Source organism: Vipera berus, assembly GCF_964194415.1.
Source record: "Vipera berus genome assembly, chromosome: 7".
Taxonomy (NCBI): domain Eukaryota; kingdom Metazoa; phylum Chordata; class Lepidosauria; order Squamata; family Viperidae; genus Vipera; species Vipera berus.
The window spans coordinates 13,028,352-13,048,085 of record NC_138209.1 but is presented as its reverse complement, the minus strand read 5'-3'; the positions used below and the strand labels follow the sequence as shown (position 1 = coordinate 13,048,085).

General features: G+C 42.6%; 1 protein-coding gene across 1 annotated transcript in view; it reads right to left on the bottom strand.

The window, feature by feature from the left end:
- Window positions 1–19,734, bottom strand: part of PTPN13 (protein tyrosine phosphatase non-receptor type 13) — a gene marked incomplete at its 5' end in the record, with an annotated part of 123,045 nt that overhangs the window by 51,138 nt on the left and 52,173 nt on the right. Inside the window, 7 exons of the mRNA XM_081332275.1 lie at window positions 3,497–3,594; window positions 5,395–5,818; window positions 10,225–10,387; window positions 12,116–12,298; window positions 13,324–13,476; window positions 16,473–16,611; window positions 17,836–17,989. Of these exons, the coding sequence (XP_081188401.1) occupies window positions 3,497–3,594; window positions 5,395–5,818; window positions 10,225–10,387; window positions 12,116–12,298; window positions 13,324–13,476; window positions 16,473–16,611; window positions 17,836–17,989 (1,314 nt within the window). The remainder of the gene's footprint in view (window positions 1–3,496; window positions 3,595–5,394; window positions 5,819–10,224; window positions 10,388–12,115; window positions 12,299–13,323; window positions 13,477–16,472; window positions 16,612–17,835; window positions 17,990–19,734) is intronic.

The following is a 19,734-nucleotide window of genomic DNA, read 5'->3' as shown; positions in this document are numbered from 1 at the left end:
TGGTTTATGCAGCTAGGGAGAGGACACGAGGCTGGCTCCAGGCGGTTATATCTGCTTCTTTGAGTGAGGGTTATTTCCCCACCGTCTTGAAGGAGGCGGTGGTGAGACCTCTCCTCAAGAAGCCTGCCTTGGACCCAGCTGTGTTGAACAACTTTCGTCCAGTCTCCAACCTTCGCTTTCTTGCGAAGGTTGTTGAGAGTGTGGTGGCGCATCAGCTCCCTCTGGTCCTGGATGAAGCGGATTATCTGGACCCCTACCAATCGGGTTTCAGGCCCGGGTACAGCACGGAGACGGCATTGGTCGCTCTGGTGAATGATCTCTGGAGGGCTCGGGACAGGGGATATTCCTCTGTCCTAGTCCTATTAGACCTCTCGGCGGCTTTCGATACCATCAACCATGGTATCTTGCTGCGGCGTCTCAGGGGATTGGGAGTGGGAGGCACGGTTCTTAGGTGGTTCTCCTCCTATCTCCTGGGACGTTCGCAGTCGGTGTTGGCAGGGGGGCAGAGATCGGCCCCGAGGTCTCTCGTTTGTGGAGTTCCTCAGGGGTCGGTTCTCTCGCCTCTCCTGTTCAACATCTACATGAAACCGCTGGGTGAGATCATTCGTGGTTTTGGAGTTGGGTATCATCAATATGCCGATGATACCCAACTTTTCTTTTCGACCCCAAACCACCCCAGTGATGCCCTCGCTGTGATGTCCCGTTGCCTGGAGGCGGTTCGGGTCTGGATGGGGAGGAACAGACTTCAGCTCAACCCTGACAAGACTGAGTGGCTGTGCATTCCGGCATCCCGGGACATTCAAGATGTTCCATCTCTTTCTATGGGGGGTGAGCTCTTACCCCCCGTGGATAGGGCTCGCAACTTGGGAGTCCTCCTAGATTCATGGCTTACCCTAGAAGATCATGTAGTGGCCGTGACTAGGGGGGCTTTTGCCCAGGTTCGCCTGGTGCGCCAGTTGCGGCCCTATCTGGACCGGGATGCCCTGTGCACGGTCACTCATGCGCTCGTGACCTCTCGCCTTGACTACTGTAATGCTCTCTACATGGGGCTTCCCTTGAAGACCACTCGGAGGCTCCAACTGGTACAGAATGCGGCCGCGAGAGTTGTCTTGGGAGTTTCCCGGTACTCCCATGTTACACCTTTGCTCCGCGAGCTGCATTGGTTACCAGTTGTCTTCCGGGTGAGGTTCAAGGTCTTAGTTATGATCTTTAAGTCCCTACATGGCATGGGTCCGGGGTACCTCGGGGACCACCTGCTGCCGGCTTCAACTCCCCTCCGTCCTGTGCGTTCCCACAGAGAGGGCCTCCTCAGGGTGCCTCCGGTCAGGGAATGTCGACTGGCGGCCCCCAGGGGGAGAGCCTTCTCTGTGGGTGCCCCGGCTTTGTGGAACCAACTGCCGGTGGAGCTCCGGACGGCATCGGACCTCCGAACTTTCCGTCGTGGTCTGAAGACCCATTTGTTTGAATTGGCCGGTCTGGCCTGATGGGGGAGCTGTGTTTTAAATTGTCATTTTAGATTGCATTATTGTTTTTTAATTGGGCACTGATTTAATCTTTGTTTTAACTTTTGTACAGTATTGTATTTTTATTTATATGCCCTGTGAACCGCCCTGAGTCCCTAGGGAGAAGGGCGGTATATAAATTAAATAAAACATAAACATAAACATAAACACTACATAAATCAAGCTTCATTCCAATTCATTGTACAATTAAATCTTACAAAAGTTCAAAAGGAACTAATGGTGAGCTTCAACTCTACACTGACATTTTCAGAATGGATAAGGAAAAAATAAACATCTTCTTTCTACATGAAATGTTAGAGAGGTAATAAACATTTAAGAAACTGAATTATTCTGATCCATGACACAGCATGCTAGTAGCGAATGAACCTAATTTGCCTGCAATACATGGAGACTTAAAAACGTGGACATTCTATTTTATGTTTTTGTGGTCTTTCCCATTTTAGGGTTGGGGCATGTCAAAAGAGGAAGAATTTTGTTTTGCCTGCTTCTTTAGTTGAACCAATGTAATTCTCCTTGCATAGATTATTTACAGTATATGCGTAGGCTCATTTCTCAGAGATGCCGAAAGCAAGAAAATGACAGAATGTTTCATAACATAATATTAGCAGGTCTGCTCCTTACCTACCTGGGTGCAAGGTTACAACTTCAGTACAAAAAAACTCACACAAGCAGTTTGTGTTATGGTGCCTGTTTTATAATTTGAACCCCTTGCCTCCCTGCAGAAATCCATGACACTTTTCTGAATGTTGTCGTATCAAATGCACTCTTGATGTTAGGAGAGATCCCATTAGTTTAAGAAATTGTCATTTGGTACTACTACTACTACTACTACTACTACTACTACTACTACTACTAATAATAATAATAATAATAATAATTAAGAATAATAATTTAATTTTTATACTGCCCTTCTCCCGAAGGACTCAGGGTGGTGTACAGGGCAATACAATAAAATACAATATATAAAAATTAAATATTAAATACAATAGCCCAATTCAATAGATTAGTACAAAACGTTAAAATACCCCTAAACCCATCAGACCAGGCCGGCTTGTTCAAATAAATATGTTTTTAGGTCACGTCGGAAGGAGCGAAGGTCGGGAGCCGTCCGGAGCTCCACCGGTAAACGGTTCCAAAGGTCTGGCGCGCCCACAGAGAACGCCCTCCCCCTGGGAATAAGGGGGATGGGATTTTTTTTTGCATATATGCAAAGCGGCAGGCTGATGCAGTCTGCTCTTAAATAACTGGACTTACAATGTTAATATTTAGTTAGAATGCTTTCATCAAGATCTAGAATTGGTTTTCTCAAGATCTAGAACTTTCTCCACTGTTTCTTCTATCTGGTGCAATTACTACCCATTCCAAGGGTTTTTAGACACCTTTAAAATGTTTAATTTTGTCCTTCCATCAATTTCGCCTATCAACTGACTTTTTGTACATATATTCTGGTTTTTATTTTACTCCATGTTTATTCTGAAATATTACTTAAGATTTATTGAAGTGCATCAGGATTCTCTGCAATTAGCAGTGATAAAGATGCATTTATTTTTATATCTAAATCATCTTTTAATCTTTTAGGACAGCCCAATAGAGAAAGTTGGAGGCTTCATGCTTATTGTAGCAAAGAGAATCTAAGGGAACAAACAACACAGCTTATCTATGGGGCTAAAAATAACACAAAAATTACCACTGTCATAAATTTGTCACATTTATTTGGTTCTCTTTTTTTGTAAAAAAAAGAGTTGTAATACTTAGGGACTCTCATCAGTTACTTTTTCCTGGGGTGGGAAAAAGAATAAATTAACATTGGTTCCCCCCAAAAAAGAGCAAACAAAGCATTAAATAACATTAGCATTCTCCCAAATAGTTCAGAACAAATTCACAATGTATGTCAATTATTAATAGCCAACTAGAAAATCGCTTATGCTTCTAAATTGCACAGTACAATTGGACTGAAACCAAACAATGCTGACCTATTACAAAGGCTTGGTCTGTATCTTCTGTGGATGAAGAGTCAAATTCATTTTTCTTTCTTTCTAGGCTGGCATTTAAACCTGGATGGGAGTCTGAACTAAAAAATGGTTGAAGAAACAGAGTAGGGGGGAAAAAAGTGAGGAAAATAAAAAGCAGAAGAGAACAAAGGAAAAATGTAATAAAATAAAGATACAAGCTAATATGGTACACAACACAGGCATAAAAATGCATAAGGTAAAGGTAAAGCTTCCCCCGCACATGCGTGCTAGTCGTTTCCGTTTCAAAGCCGAAGAGCCAGCGCTTGTCCGAGGACGTCTCCGTGGTCATGTGGCCGGCATGACTAGACGCCAAAGGCGCACGGAACGCTGTTACCTTCCCACCGTAGTGGTCCCTATTTTTCTACTTGCATTTTTACGTGCTTTCGAACTGCTAGGTTGGCAGAAGCTGGGACGAGTAACAAACGCTCACTCTGTTACGCGGCACTCGGGATTTGACCCGCCAAACTGCCGACCTTCTGATCGACAGGCTCAGCATCCTAACCCACTGAGCCACCGTGTCCCTTTAAAAATGCATACTTTACATCAAAGAACATGCTGGCAGAGATCTGTGAAATGTGAATCAGTTCAATTTATGTGCGGGAAAGCAAAGCACATGGAAATCAATATGAAAGGCAGCCACAAAAAGGAAGTTTTTAGTATGGTGGAATGAAAATGAATCCTGCAATGTACGTGAATGCAGTTCTTGCTTCCCCCCAGTGGCTCCCGTTCCTACATCAGGAAAATTTCAGCCACAAATGGTTGGTTTTATAGTGCTGCAAAAGTGCTCAATGTCACTACTAAAAAATGAATCTAAAGAGGAAACTTTCCTTGTCTTTGGCCTAATAATACCAGCTGCTTAATACAGTTTATAGACTCCTGCTTTTATATCTATAAAAGAAGTCTGGGATTATGTTTAATATCTGCAGTTAATTGTCCTTAAAAGTTATCTATACTAATTTTCCATTAATACACAATATTTTGAAATGCTACCACTTCCACAGGGTGGCTCCTAAAAAAATTACCATGGTTACATTGCAAGTATTTTACAAGGAAATTCTTCTCATATATTAGTTTCCCCAGATATACACAATGCTTGAAATCAATTCAATTCGATTTATTGCGATCAAAGACCAGCGCAGGTAATAGACAAATAAAATTTAGGATAGAGTTAAAATACATTTGTAAAATAATGTATCATATTAAATCCATATAAGCTATATTAAATTAAATTAAATTATAACACAAACACTAATGTATATTAAGTAAAGGAATCTAAAATTACACCAAAGTAAAATAATGCTTGAAATTTTCAAGAGGCAACTGGACTTTCTTGTTTTTCTTTGAAAATGTTTCACTTCTCATCCAAGAAGCTTCTTCAGCTCTGACTGGATGGTGGGGAATGGAAGGATTTATATTCCTTGCAGACAGCTGGTCATTTGCATTCTTTTAGAGAGTCATTGAGGCCACTTGGAGGTTAATTTGTGTCCTCAGGGTCACCTGAGAAGTGCAAATGGGTCTGGGGCCTTTATATTCTTGCAAGGAATATAAATCTAAATTTATATAAATATAAATTCTCCATCATCCAGTCAGAGATGAAGAAGCTTCTTGGATGAGAAGCGAAATGTCTTCAAAGAAAAATAAGAAAGTCCAGTTGCCACTTGAAAAAGCACTTTTGGGACAACCATGACCTGGATGACTGAGAATCTCCATAGACAGTGTCTGAAATCCTACCAGGAGGTTCAAAATTATGCATACTATGCATAGGAGCAACCAACTTTATCTCCTCTACAGAAAGGACCTATTCAGCAACTACCATGAAGCCGGCCATGTTAAAATCAATCCCTAAGAAACATCCTTACTTGTTGAGTTTTGCTCCTCCAACCACTGATTCGGTATTAGATTTAGGCGCTGTTTGAAAGATCTTCTCCATCAATTCCTCCATTTTCTGTGATGAGGAGTTCCCAGGGGGGGCAAAATTTTTCCGAACGGGGCTGACCAACACCTGACTCTGTGTCAAGTCATGGAAAGATTTGCTCATAATTTTGGGTCTTTCCTCCCATGACGTCTTCTCGTTTTTGTCCCTGGAATATCCTTGGGCAGGCTGGAAAAGGGACAATTCTGAATAAGAGAGTCTTTTGAGAATCTCTGCTTGGACTGTTGATGGCCGGACAGCAAGCCTGTTCAACGTGCTGCTGGCCAGGCTGTTGGTACTGATGGCACGTCCCATGTTAAATCCTTTCACGGAATCAGGATGGAGGCTGAGACTCCTAAGGGAAGCTCTTTCTGCAAAGAGATGGAATTGGTTTATGCACACAAGACATAAAAAGAAATGAAATATCTCTCATTTAGATAACCCAGGAGAGATCAAGATAGCATCCAAAACCCAGCACTTATGCTTGTCCTCAGCACATTAAAAAAAATTGCAGCATCCCCATGGTCATATGATCAAAATCTGGATTCTTGGCAAATGACTCATATTTATGTTGGTTGCAGTGTCCTGGGGTCATGTGACCACCTTTTGCAATCTTCTGACAAGCAAAGTCAATGGGGAAGCCAGATTCACTTAACAACTATGTTGCTAACTTAAACATTTCAGTGATTTACTTAACAACTATAGCAAGAAAGATCATAAAATGGAGCAAAACAATTTCACTTACCAACTGCCTTGCTTAGTGACAGAAATTTTGGGCTCCATTGTGGTCGTAAGTTGAGGACTACATGTATACATTGATATATACTCTGAAAAGCATGCTTAGAACTGTCTATTCTTCACCTTGAGGAAAACAAACCTTGCCCCAACCCCCAAATCTGGATGAAGTGAAGGAGAAGGTCACTTTGAAAGTCTATTTGGATGTGCATTATTACAAAGGATAAAAAATGTAGTCACTCAGGTCAGGCACAAAAAACTGTATTGCCAGTACTTAAAAGACTAGCTACTATTTTTGTTCTTGGGAAATCTATATACGGTACTACTAAAACTCTGGTTCCTGTATACTTTAACTGGTGAAATGGTATATCACAAGGCAGGGATAGGCAACCCTGGCTCTTTTATGACTCGTGGACTTCCAGAATTCCTGAGCCAGCTTGCTGGCTCAGGAATTCTGGGAGTTGAAGTCCACGAGTCATAAAAGAGTGCTGCTCAGGAATTCTGGGAGTTGAAGTCCACGAGTCATAAAAGAGCCAAGGTTGCCTATCCCTGTCATAGGACAACCATTTTTGAATCAAGGTACTTCAAGGTATTTAAAGAATGTGTACAAACTCTGGGACCCATGACTCTCATAAAATTGAAATTTGGCCATTTTTATGAAACATTTTATGATATAAACATGATCATGAAACAGTTTATGGCATAATACAAAATGTCCTGTGCTGATGTTTTGACTGTGCTATACAGTCTAACATGGGCTATTTCAAGACAGATACATCTCTGAAAGATTTCCCAACTTTTCCCATGAAGGCAGTGCATTAGAGGTTCTGTCATTGTTGAAAGCATTGTGGAATATTATTTTAAATAAAAAGATTTAAGTTGAATGAAAATACTATACATTTTAGAGCCCTTACTTTAAAATGTGTGGGAAGTCCTTTAATCTATTGGCAAGGATAAAGTTGCTGCAGTTCTTAAATCCTCTGACAACTTATAATGTCAAAGGCTGCCATTTTTCAGGTTCCAGAAATTATGATGGAAAGCATCACAAAATGGATAGCATCCTCTTTTGCCAATGCTGCTAAAATAGCAACTGCTAATCCAAAGATTTCACAAATCTCATAAATTTTCAGCAATCTTAATTCCTGCAACTCCTGCCTCAAATTGGGTTGGGTTGAAACACATACTCTATTAATACAGTTTACGCCACAGCACATTTTAGGTTAGCAGCACTTGGCTAAAGCCAAAATTCCATAGCAGACACATAGGATCAAATTGCAAGGCTCTTTAAATGCTCAAATTTACATCTTCTCTCTTTTATCTAGCTGGAACACATTTGATTCTTTAAAGGCCTTCTTAGTAACGCTTAATCTTCCGCTAATACTTGCAGGTTTTTGACGTTATTTCAAAAACAATTCTGTTTTTTAAACTCACTGCCCAGTGTTATACCACGACTCTCCTTATAAAAAGTCACATAAACCACCATGTCCTCCTCTAAACTGCCTCTTCATATCCATACCCTCTTGTCCCCTGGGCTGTGTATTTTTTGTAGGGGCGAGGGAGGCATATGCAAAAGCGGAACTTTTTCTCTGAGCTATTCTTTCTTTGTTAGTTTCTCAGTCATTACAAATTATGTCTGGAATTTGTTATCTTATTTGTATTATCTTAGCAGTGGCATGGTGGCTTAGTGGTTAAGAATGATGAGCTTGAGGCCGGAGTGCCATGCATAGGGGTGAGCTCCTGTTATATGCTCCAGCTCCTGCCAACCTAGCAGTTCAAAAGCACGCAAATGCGAGTAGATAAATAGGTACCACGTCGATGGGAAGATAACAGCACTCTGTGACTTCATGACCGCGGAAATGTCTTAAGACAGCACAGGTTCAGTGGCCTTCAAAGGGAGATGACCATCAGCCTCTATAGTTGGCAACGACTACCGGAGTGAAATTTGCAGGGACTCCCTTTTACTTATTATCTTAGTATGTACCAATATGTGCCAACAGTTAGCGACAGGTGAATGCCAAGATTGATCTACAGCAGAGGCCCCCAACCTTTTGGGCACCAGGGACCGGTTCTGTGGAGAGAGGTTTTCCCAAGGACCAGAGGGGGTGTGGTTTCGTGTGCTGCCTGCATCCAGCGAATGGGGCTTCGCTTGTTTGTGTGGACTGGTTTCTGGCATGCTGCGGACTGGTGCCGGTCCATGGACCAGGGGTTGGGGACCCCTGATCTATAGTGTATCAACTTCATTGAATACTGATATTTTACAAGTACAAGATGTCACATGTTAGTTTGGTTCTAGGTTCAGAGAAAAGTGGGCTTGATCCAGCAGGTACTGAGTCATTACTCCACCTAGTCCTAAGGGACTAGGACTACTTTCCCAATAGATGCTATCCAGAAATGTTGGACTTCAGCTCTCCTAATCTTTTAATTAACATGCCAGACATTGCTATGTCAAGCAATTGTGGTTTCGCAAGTGTCTACCTCCGAGAAATATGCCGTGCATATTTTAAGAATAAGTCTTGCAGAGAGGAATTACAACTCAATTGAGAGCAGAGAAGGTGCTTTGTATGTCTTACGTTTCACATTCATTCCCTAGCATTTCCTGATAGCACAGCAGGGAAAGATCCTAGCCTGAGGCTCTGCAAAGTTGCTGACAGTTGATTGACAATACTGGATTAGATGTAGCAACAGTCTGACTGTGGGCAGTTTGACTGTAGGCAAGGTTTGTTTTATAGTGGCTGTTCTCAAGTTCAACAGGTCTAGTCTGGTTAATGGTTAGACCACCTAGAGAGTCAATGGATGTCACTTTGTATTATTCAGTGAGGAAGGAAAAAAACAGAATATGTGTTCAGAAATAGATCACTATTTTAGCATATTGTTAATCTGAAGATGAAAGGGAAATAGAACTCAATTTTATTTAACCTCTTTTCATCTAATTTAAGTCTCTTTAAATCCCTTTGAACATGTGAATCAGTGAGGGGATTCAGGGAATTCTTATTTGGGGTAACTGATGATATAAACAAAACTTAGACCTACTTTAGATGATATACTTGTTTCAATAAACTTCTAATATGAGTGAACAAGGTAAAATACCGATCGGAATTGTAAGTATTTGTTTCGGAATGAAAAGCTGATTTTGAAATCACAGATAGGGAGTCACAAACCTAGGAAATATTCTTTTGCTGAAATAATCAAGTAAACTCTCTGCTGTTGTCTGGACTACCACTGATAATAAGAGAAAACACTACTAGATATACAATTCAACAGACAATAATGTTCTGTACAGGTAGTCCTCGACTTACAACAGTTCATTTAGTGACTGTTCCAAGATACAACGGCGCTGAAAAAAAGTGGCTTATGACCATTTTTCACACTTATGGACATTGCAGCATCCCCACGGTCACATCATCAAACTTCAGGTGCTTGGCAACTGATTCATATTAATGACGGTCACATAATCACCTTCCGACAAGCAAAGTCAACGGGGAAGCCAGATTTACTTAACAACCATTAGTTGCAGCGATTCATTTGACAACTGTGGCAGGAGACGTTGCAAAATAGGTTAAAAGTCACTTAACAGCTTGCTTAGCAACAGAAAGTTTGAGCCTGTCCGTTACAGTCTCAAGATGTGACAGTCGTTAAGTGAGGTGCCCAGGTGATCGCCTCACTTCATGACTTCAATCCCTGCTCTCCCCACTGCGGTTGTTAAACAATCACACAGATTGATTGTTAAGTGGAGCAGAAGCGGTGGAGGCCTTGCAAGGCCTAGGCAACCTTGGCTAGTGGACTTCAACTCCCAGAATTCCTGAGCCAGCCACGCTGAGGGAAAAGGGAGGTTTCCAAGCTGAGCCATGCTGGCTTAGGAATTCTGGGAGTTGAAGTCCACGAGTCATAAAAGAGCCACCAAGGTTGCCTATATCTGGCCTAGTGCTTCCTGTCCCACTTGGAGTCTGTTCTCTCCAATCAGGAGTCCCTTAGGAGGTTAATTCTGTGTAATTAGGTCCAGGAAATCTGCAGTCCTAGCAAGTACACAGCTGCCGCTTCTTACCAATTTCCTGAGCATCCTGGTTGCTTTGCCTGGCTTTCATCTGGAGCTGGAATTTGTGCTGTGCAGAGCAGACCTGTAACAAGTATTGGCAGGTCTTGGTTGTATCTGTTTGGAATGTGTGCTTTATACCATCCGATGTGTTCTGCAGCGTTATCTTTCTTTTCTGCAATATGACAAATACGGAATAAAATGTGGGGGGGGGGGAAAGAACCTGATTTCCAGCTTGGGAAAGATAACACTGTTCAAAATGAAAGAAAACCTGCAGCGGCAAACCAATCAAGCTTGAGCATGTATTGAAAATGCTGATTACAGGAAACCTGAGGTATGAAATCCTTGCATACACTCATGCATAGGGAATTAAATGTTTTGCTCAATGTGCAAAAAAACATCATTTGGATGACTGGAAAATTTTTAAGTAGTCATGCTGGGCTAATACAAAGCTGTTTGGAGTACAGCAAATGTATCAACTTCCAGATAAGAGGTAATCTAATGTGGTCACCGCCCTATGGAAGAGACCAAGCTACAACAGTCCAACACTATACCCATCACTCTCTCATCTCAGCATAGGATTCCAGCTAGAATAGAATAGCAGAGTTGGCAGGGACCTTGTAGGTCATCTAGTCCAACCTCACATCCTGCTACTAGCAAATAGGCAGTCACTTGCAATTAGCAAAGTCCTGTATAGAGAAGCCATCGGAATAGCAGATACTGTTTATATGGATTTATCCATACAGGTCATCCTTTACTTATAACTACTTATAGAGTGACTGTTTGAAATTACAACGGCACTGAACACTGTGACTTATGTCTGGTCCTCGCACTTTTGACCACTGCAGCATCCCCATGGTCATGCGATCACAATTTGGATCCTTTGCAACCAACATGTATTTATGACTGATGCAGCGCCACCATTTGTAACCTTCCTAGCCAGTTTCCGACAAGCAAAATCAAGGGGGGGAAGCTAAATTAGTTGATGACCATGTGTTTTACTTAACAACTGCAGTGATTCGTTCCAACAACTGTAGCAAAAAGAGTCGTAAAATCAGGCGCGATTCACTTAGCAATTGACTTCCTTAGCTGAAATCTACATGCAATCTCTTATTCAACCTCCAGATGTGTTAGAAGTACAATTCAGAATTCCAGGCAACCTTAAAGAACTGTTTTTATATTGGTTACCTGAAGCTGTAAAACAGGGGAAATGTAAGACCTGTTTTATTTAAACCTTTGCCCATCAGGCTTTTTAAAAAATATACTAAACCAAGTTTCCAGGGTTCGTGTTCCTGCTCTTTAAGGTATGTTTGGTATTAGTTTGATTGTGTTTTGTACATTCAAGAAAAACAGAGGTTCTTAAAGTGCATTAGTACAAATTCTTCTTTGTAGTTCTCACTGTATGCAGAAAGATAGTACACTAAGAAAGCCAGTGTGTAAGTCTGGGATGAGCAATGAATTTTTGACTTTTTGAACTTTTTAGATATCTACATTCCCAAATGGGACAATCTTAGAAGGAACACACGGTGTGCTTTCTCCGTTACTGACTCTGCTAGATGATATTCTTTTGTTAGACGGAACCATATTCTGCCCGAATAGCTAGCAGCCCTGGCAAACTTTCTCCTCTCCTGAAAATGGGCTTCTTCATCACAGTCTGAATCATCTGGTTTTTATTACTAACATATTTACTGCACACTATGGAGCATCTTATATCATTTTGGTTCTTTGTTATTTTTGGCACACCATTATTTCAATACCGTAGGTAACTCAGCTGGAGAGGGGAGAAAGAGAAGAAAGGCCTTTAATGATCCGGTCTGCAATTTTATACACACACACACACACACATACACACACACACACACACACACACACACACACACAGACATATATATGAGCAACATACACTGAAGGAAATTTTCTTTGTTTCTCTCCAGGGGAAACGAAGGACAGGCATTCGGGTACCGTTGTGAACTTCGAAAATAATAACTCCTTTGCAGCAAACTCCTAGCAGAATTCCGGTCTGAGATTTTTTCTCTGGCAACACACGATGAAAATGTACACCATAATCTGTCAGTCTTTGGCAAATCTGCCAAACAGAAGAGAGGAAGTCAGAGAGATGGAGAGAAAGAAGTGCATGATACTTATTTTGAGAATACCATGAGATCGAAATGATTTTTCAGATCATTTTTCAGATCATTTTTCAGTACAAGTTTCTTCTCCAATCATAGGTTGCCTCTGAAGTTTGTTTGCATTACAATGAAGCTGGTTACACATTTTATTTCTTAATTCCTAGATTTGATGAACAAGAACGTGCAACCTTTTAGTCACAGAGCCAGATTTAAACATTTTGGGGCAAGATGACAGCAAATTGCTTAGGACCTTTTCTACAAATGGGCTGGTTTAAGGATTTTCTGTTATCACTTGGATTTATTTATTCCTTGCTGCTTTCTTTTAGATAATCTTGAACCTCTTTTAGAGGTTGTAGTAAAATTGTGGTGGATTCCCTCAACAAAATGATGAGAGAGTATATCTGATTTCAACTTTCAACAATTCTAAACAGAGGAAAATGAATTCCATGTTGCCAGTCTTACAAGTTGTGCATTGTTGAGAGTTGTGCATTTTTATCTGCTCTTTTCTTAAAAAAAATCTTTTCGTTACAGAACCAAATAGGTAAAAGGGAATAATTGACTGGGTTTAAGTGTTTCTGTGACATGATTAAGCAGGTAAAGTTAGTTTACCCTGACTTTCAGCTAGTTTTACTTTAACTATAATTAACTGATGTAATCAACTGTTCCCTTTTTAGCATTCCCAAAAGCAGTAATATCTCTACTGACACAATTAAACATGTTGTGGAAAAAGAGGGTTTGTGCGCTCAGTGTTTATAACAAGATCTTAGTGAATAAATATATATGAAACCCCTTGTTAACTGCGGACGGCAGGAGAGGGTGACCAGCAATTTGTATACAAGCATATACCGACCAATCATTACAGATATATATTCCAGGCCCTGTTAATTTGAAAGGTTCCCGGCTTTTCTGAAGGAGGTAAGATTCACTGCTCCTTTCATTGGGATAGGAAAAACCTTTTCTGAAAATACGTAGAGTTTCTAACCTTCAGAAATTCTATTTCAGCTTCTTTTTCAGAAGCACCTGCATAGGTGCTATGCAGCTTTGGCAATTCTTCTTTCACATTGGGGAGCTCCAGATTCTCTACCACTCTCGCTGGCAAATAGTGTTCTGTTCTGAAGTAGGACAAGCCATGTACCTGCAAGGAGAAGCATCACTGTAAGCCATAACCCTGATCCCAGCTACCTGTAACTGGACGCTCTGCCAGCTCAGTAATGGCTGAGTAGTATAATCCCAGGTGATGGAGAATATAAAGACAGCTTCCTTGGGGACCTCTACACCGCTGCCAAAACCTTCCTACCAACCATTTGTCCAGAATGAAAGCTGAGGTCTTCTGCTCAAAAGCAGGGGGTTGGGCTAGAAGACCTCCAAGGTCCTTTCCAGCGTTGTTATTCTATGTTCTATGTTCAATCATCCTCACTCCTAGACAATGATTGTAACATTAAATAAGGTCCAGGTATCAAAAAGTGATCAGATCGTTCTGAAAATTGCAAGCATAGGCTTTTTAGGAACTCATTTTTGCACTGACTGCAGGGATGTTAATTTATTACTTGAATAAGTACCGTATATACTTGAGTATAAGCCGAATTTTTCAGCCCACTTTTTGGGCTGAAAAATTCCACTTCGGCTTATACTCCAGTCAACAAAAAAACTTACCGAGGACTTGTGCGCGGCCGAGGCTTTGGTGCTTCCGGGATCGCGCGCACCTCTCCCAAGCCACCGCCGGCCGAGACCTGCCGAAGTTTGGGGAGGTTTGGGGAGGTGCGCGCGCACCTCCCCAAACGTCGGCAGGTCTCCGTTCCTCCGCGCCCTGCCTGCCTGCTTCTTTCCGCAGCGGAAAGAAGCAGGCAGGCAGGGCGCGGAGGAACAGAGACCTGCCGACGTTTGGGGAGGTTTGGGCGCCTCCCCAAACCTCCCCAAACGTCGGCAGGTCTCCGTTCCTCCTGCCGACGTTTGGGGAGGTTTAGGCGCCTCCCCAAACCTCCCCAAACGTCGGCAGGTCTCCGTTCCTCCTGCCGACGTTTGGGGAGGTTTAGGCGCCTCCCCAAACCTCCCCAAACGTCGGCAGGTCTGCGCGGAGGAACGGAGACCTGGGGAGGTTTGGGGAGGCGCCCAAACCTCCCCAAACGTCGGCAGGAGGAACGGAGACCTGCCGACGTTTGGGGAGGTTTGGGGAGGCGCCCAAACCTCCCCAAACGTCGGCAGGTCTCCGTTCCTCCGCGCCCTGCCTGCCTGCTTCTTTCCGCAGCGGAAAGAAGCAGGCAGGCAGGGCGCGGAGGTCCGGAGACCTGCCGACGTTTGGGGAGGTTTGGGGAGGTGCGCGCGCACCTCCCCAAACCTCCCCAAACGTCGGCAGGTCTCCGGACGGCGGCGGCTTGGGAGAGGTGCGCGCGATCCTGGAAGCACCGAAGCCTCGGCCGCGCGCAAGTCCTCGGTAAGCTCCGGGCGGTCACTTGCTTCGCGTCTCCTGAGGGAAGGGGGGGCGACTGGAGCGGGCGTGTTTCCTCGCCTGCTGGGCGCCGCGATTTGCCCGGGGAACGCGCGGGCCCCAAATGGCAGCGTGGAGCGAGGAAGCGGACAGCCAGGGCTTCCCCGAGAGCCGCGGCCACACAGGGTATTCCTGTGTATTCAGGCTTGCAAAATGGCGGTTCGAGCCTCTGCTGGCGGCAGAGGCTTGCAGAGCGCGGATCCAGCCTCCGCCGGCGGTGGAGGCTTGCAGAACGGCGGATCGGCTTATACTCGAGTCAACAACTTTTCCCAGTTTTTGGGGGTGAAATTGGGGGTCTCGGCTTATACTCGAGTCGGCTTATACTCAAGTATATACGGTAAATAAATTTATGCTGGTATGCTGTCATGAATAAATAAGTCCTCTAATAGTCCGTTGTGTGCAATGTTTACTCTACATTTAAGCAGCCTGGCTGATGTCTTTCTTCAACTATTCACATCTGTTAATAGTTGGCAAAACTTCTTAAGTGTACTTTCCTGGAGCTATTATAGAAACCATTTTTCTTCTGATATTTGTACTATTTGCACAAAATCTAATTCGCCCCTACAAGTCAAACTATAAATACAACTAAATGGAGACCGCAGACGAAATGCTTATCAATAGCTAGGATTCTTTGAACAGTCATCAAGGCAGTTATGAATCTTCTATGTTTGCTTTGATTTCCTTTGTATATCTCTGTGGTGGTTATAATTAAATGAAGTACGAAAACAAAAGCATATCTACTTGTCTATGTGCCAGATGGTAGGGCCAAATATTTAATTAACCTTTAGACATTTCTTGAATCATGTTCTGGGCAAACCCAGAATCTACATGCTTCACTATGTAGATCATCACTTAAAGCAGGGGCCTTCACACTTGGCCCTTTTATGATTTGTGGACTTCAACTGAGGAATTCTGGGAGTTGAAGTCCACAAGTCATAAAAGGGCCAAGTTTGACGACCACTGACTTAAAGCATAACTTGTACAGGTCAGAAACTCATATTTTCAGAGTGTGTAGATGAATTCAAAATAATTACCCTCAACTGAGGGAGAAAGTTACATCTATGAATGAACATCAGTATTTATGCCTCCTTCTATCCACAAAACTGCTCATACCTTACTCTGCATCAGTCTCAGGTGTGTCCAAAATTAAACCTTTCATTCATTTGAAAGAGACCATTTGTGGAATTAATGTACAAGTCAATGTTCTGGGCATTGCATGCAAAATTTTATTATTTTATATGGACCAGAAACCTTAAGCAGTGTGTTAGCAACTTCCGGAATGAATATCAAAAAAGTAACTGAAGTTAGAAGTTTGAGAAACAGTTGCCTCATTATTAGTTAAATTAGTGCATTAATGTTATTTTCTTTTGACATAAACAGGAAGCCTCCCAGTCCTTTTACCATTACATTTGTTCCATAAAACTGGATTATTTTGGCTTCAAGTCCCTAATTGGGAGAAGATACTGATCTGAGTTCTATGGCTATAAACCAATTCAATTTGGAAAACCTTTGAATTCTTCTCTTCTGCTTCCCAACCCCACATCTACTGAACCTTGACATTTATGTACTAGCCAAACCATCCAAGATGCATTAAACTATAAAATAAGCATAGAATTAGGAGGTTGCCAACAAGTGAAAAATCTTACTTCATCTAGGTAATCTCCATATTCTGCCTGGAGGGCCAAGGAGGCCAGCAATAAGGCTGTTTCATCATCACAATGTATCTTCTCTTCAAGAAGATCTTTCCTTAACTGTAGGTAGTACTGATGACATGTCAGTGTGTGCCTGGAGCAAATCAAGAGGTGAGAAGAAGAAACAAACATAAGATGTGGAAATAATGACTGTATGCAGATTAGCTCAAGATGATGAATCCCTTTTATGCAATGGCCCTTTTGTACATGGTTAACCGGATCATGGGGGAACAGGTTGAATGTATTATGTGAATGTGTGTTTTTTTTGGCTAGGATTTTAAATGTTAGTTGATTTTAGTTTTCATTTTATGTCTCAGCCTTTATATTATGTTTTTACATATGGTTAGATAGGCGATCAAACTGGTCAGTCCTAGAGGAGATAAACCCTGTCTGTTCTTTAGAAGGCCAGATCCTGAAATTGAAACTCAAATACTTTGGCCACCTAATGAGAAGGAAGGACTCACTGGAGAAGAGCCTAATGCTGGGAAAGATTGAGGGCAATATAAGAAGGGGATGACAGAGAATGAGGTGGCTGGATGGAGTCACTGAAGCAGTAGGCGTGAGCTTAAATGGACTACAGAAGATGGTAGAGGACGGGAAGTCCTAGAGGAACGTTGTCCATGGGGTCGCGATGGGTCGGACACGACTTCGCAACTAACAACAAAATATGGTTAGATACTATAGTGCACAACTGAGCAGAACCCTGAGATATAAATTACATGAATGAATGAATGAATGAATGAATGAATGAATGAATGAATGAATGAATCGATCAATCAATCAAGGTCTTGTAGCACGTATTTCTAAGCACGGCAGGATGTTCAAAGCACATGGCAAACAAAGGTCAACAATTTCAGGTCTCCATGGTGCCATTTTGAAAAACCTGGAACAATCTTCATTTTCACAGTTATGTTCCCCAAGAGAGATTAGTCTGACTAGACTCTCCAGATCAGAACTGGGTTTTTAATTTACCTGGTAGATGGTTCCAATGCAATAGCAATAAGCAAGCAGTATGAAAATACTTTGGGCTGGCAGAGAAATATTTAGGTATTCCAACACTACATTTGCTCTATTGCCTATATGGAATTCATGCATATGCTAGCATGGAACTCCTGACAGTCAGGATATTGTTAACAGAACACAGCAGGTTGGGATCATCTCTTTGTTACCCTTTCCCTTCTATCCAACTAAGGAGTAGAAACTAGAACAGGATCATCGTAATAGTGTGTGACTTGCAGAAAGCAAGACTACTTGGGAGCATGTGGACTTCCCCAGTAGAACATGGACATGGGAGAAGAATGTACACAAATGTACTCACTGAATCAGACTAATATCATCCACAAAGAACTTGATCCGGAAGTACAAGACAAAGTTTACTGTGTTTTTGTTCCTTTTCTTGGATTCTTCTTTCCAGCCATCAGGGGCTACTTTAGTTAGCTTCAGCTCTGGATCGATGAAGAAATACTCGTTTTCTGTCATCAAAAGGTAAATAACATACTGTAGAACATTCATAAGACAGCACAGCTTAAGTTGCTCTTCTTTGGTGATATATCCACAAGCAGTCTCCCAAATACATGATTCTATTTGTTCAACAGAAAGATATCAGCCTCCATCAGAGGAATTTAACTGCGAACAGCTGTGAGAAGGATTAAGCTATCAGCGGATTCTCTTAATGAATGCAGAAAACAAAGCAAAGTGGATAATAGAAGGATTTCTGAGAGCCAGGGCAGGGACAGATTCCCATCTATACAGTACATATTTAGATGGGGGGAGGTATTGCCCCCCTCAGAAAGGGCCCGCAACTTGGGTGTCCTCCTGGATTCACGGCTTAACGTGGAGGATCATCTAACTGCTGTGACCAGGGCGGCCTTCACACAGGTTCACCTGGTGCGCCAGTTGCGCCCCTTTTTGGATCGAGATGCCCTATGCACAGTCACCCACGCCCTTGTCACTTCTCGCCTGGATTACTGCAATGCTCTCTACATGGGGCTGCCCTTGAAGTGCACCCAGAGGCTTCAGCTGGTGCAGAATGTGGCCGCACGGGTGCTTATGGGAGTTTCTCGATACTCCCATGTTACACCACTCCTGCGCGAGCTGCATTGGCTTCTGGTTACCCTCCGAGTGCGATTCAAGGTGCTGGTAATTACCTTTAAAGCCCTACATGGCTTAGGCCTGGGGTACTTGCAAGACCACCTGCTGCCATTGTCAACCTCTCATTGCCCGGTTCGCTCCCACAGAGTCGGCCTCCTCAGGGTTCCGTCGGCTAAGCAATGCCAGCTGGCGACCCCTAGGGAGAGAGCCTTCTCTGTGGACGCGCCGACCCTCTGGAATGAGTTGCCTCCAGAGCTGCGGACGGCCTGACCTTTGGTCCTTCTGCCGTGACCTGAAGACATGGCTGTTTCAACAATCGAGCCTGGACTGACTATAGTTTTAAATTAGATTTTATTGGGTTAATTGTTATGTATTTATTACATTTATGATTTAATTCTTTTTTAAATTTTGTATTTTATGTTTTTTAACTTTTTATTGTTGTGAGCCACCCTGAGTCCTTAGGGAGAAGGGCGGCAGATAAATTTAATAAATTCTAATTCTAATGGCTGCCTGAGGCCCAAATGAATCATCCCTTAGTAGATATGGTGGTTATCTCCTGGAACCCTCAGTAAGGATCTTCTAGCTGGGGAATTCTTGGAGTTGAACTTCACATATTGAAGGATTCCCAGGTTAGGGGAAGGTTTACCTAGATCAGGGGTAGGCAACCTTGGCTCTTTTATGACTCGTGGACTTCAACTCCCAGAATTCCAGAGCCAGCCATGCTGAAGAGAAAGGGAGAGTTTCCAAGCTGAGCCATGCTGGCTCAGGAATTCTGGGAGTTGAAGTCTACGAGTCATAAAAGAGCCAAGTTTGCCTACCTCTGACCTAGATATTCCCCACCCCCACCCTATTATCTCCTATATTATTTTGAATGATCAAGCTGCCAATTAATTTAATATTCTTTCCACCTTTACCTTTCTACCTTTACCTGTCTGGATCAGGATATTGTGCTAGACTTCATATGGGGACAAAGGAGGAAAAAATTAATTCTTCCAAGCCCTTCCATTTCCCCAACTTAAAATTCTTTGAAAATGCTATTTTAATGGTAACAAAATCATGGGCATGTGTGTTTTTGCTACGAGGACAAATAGCAGGGGATTTTTCATTAAGAAAATGGCACAGGGGA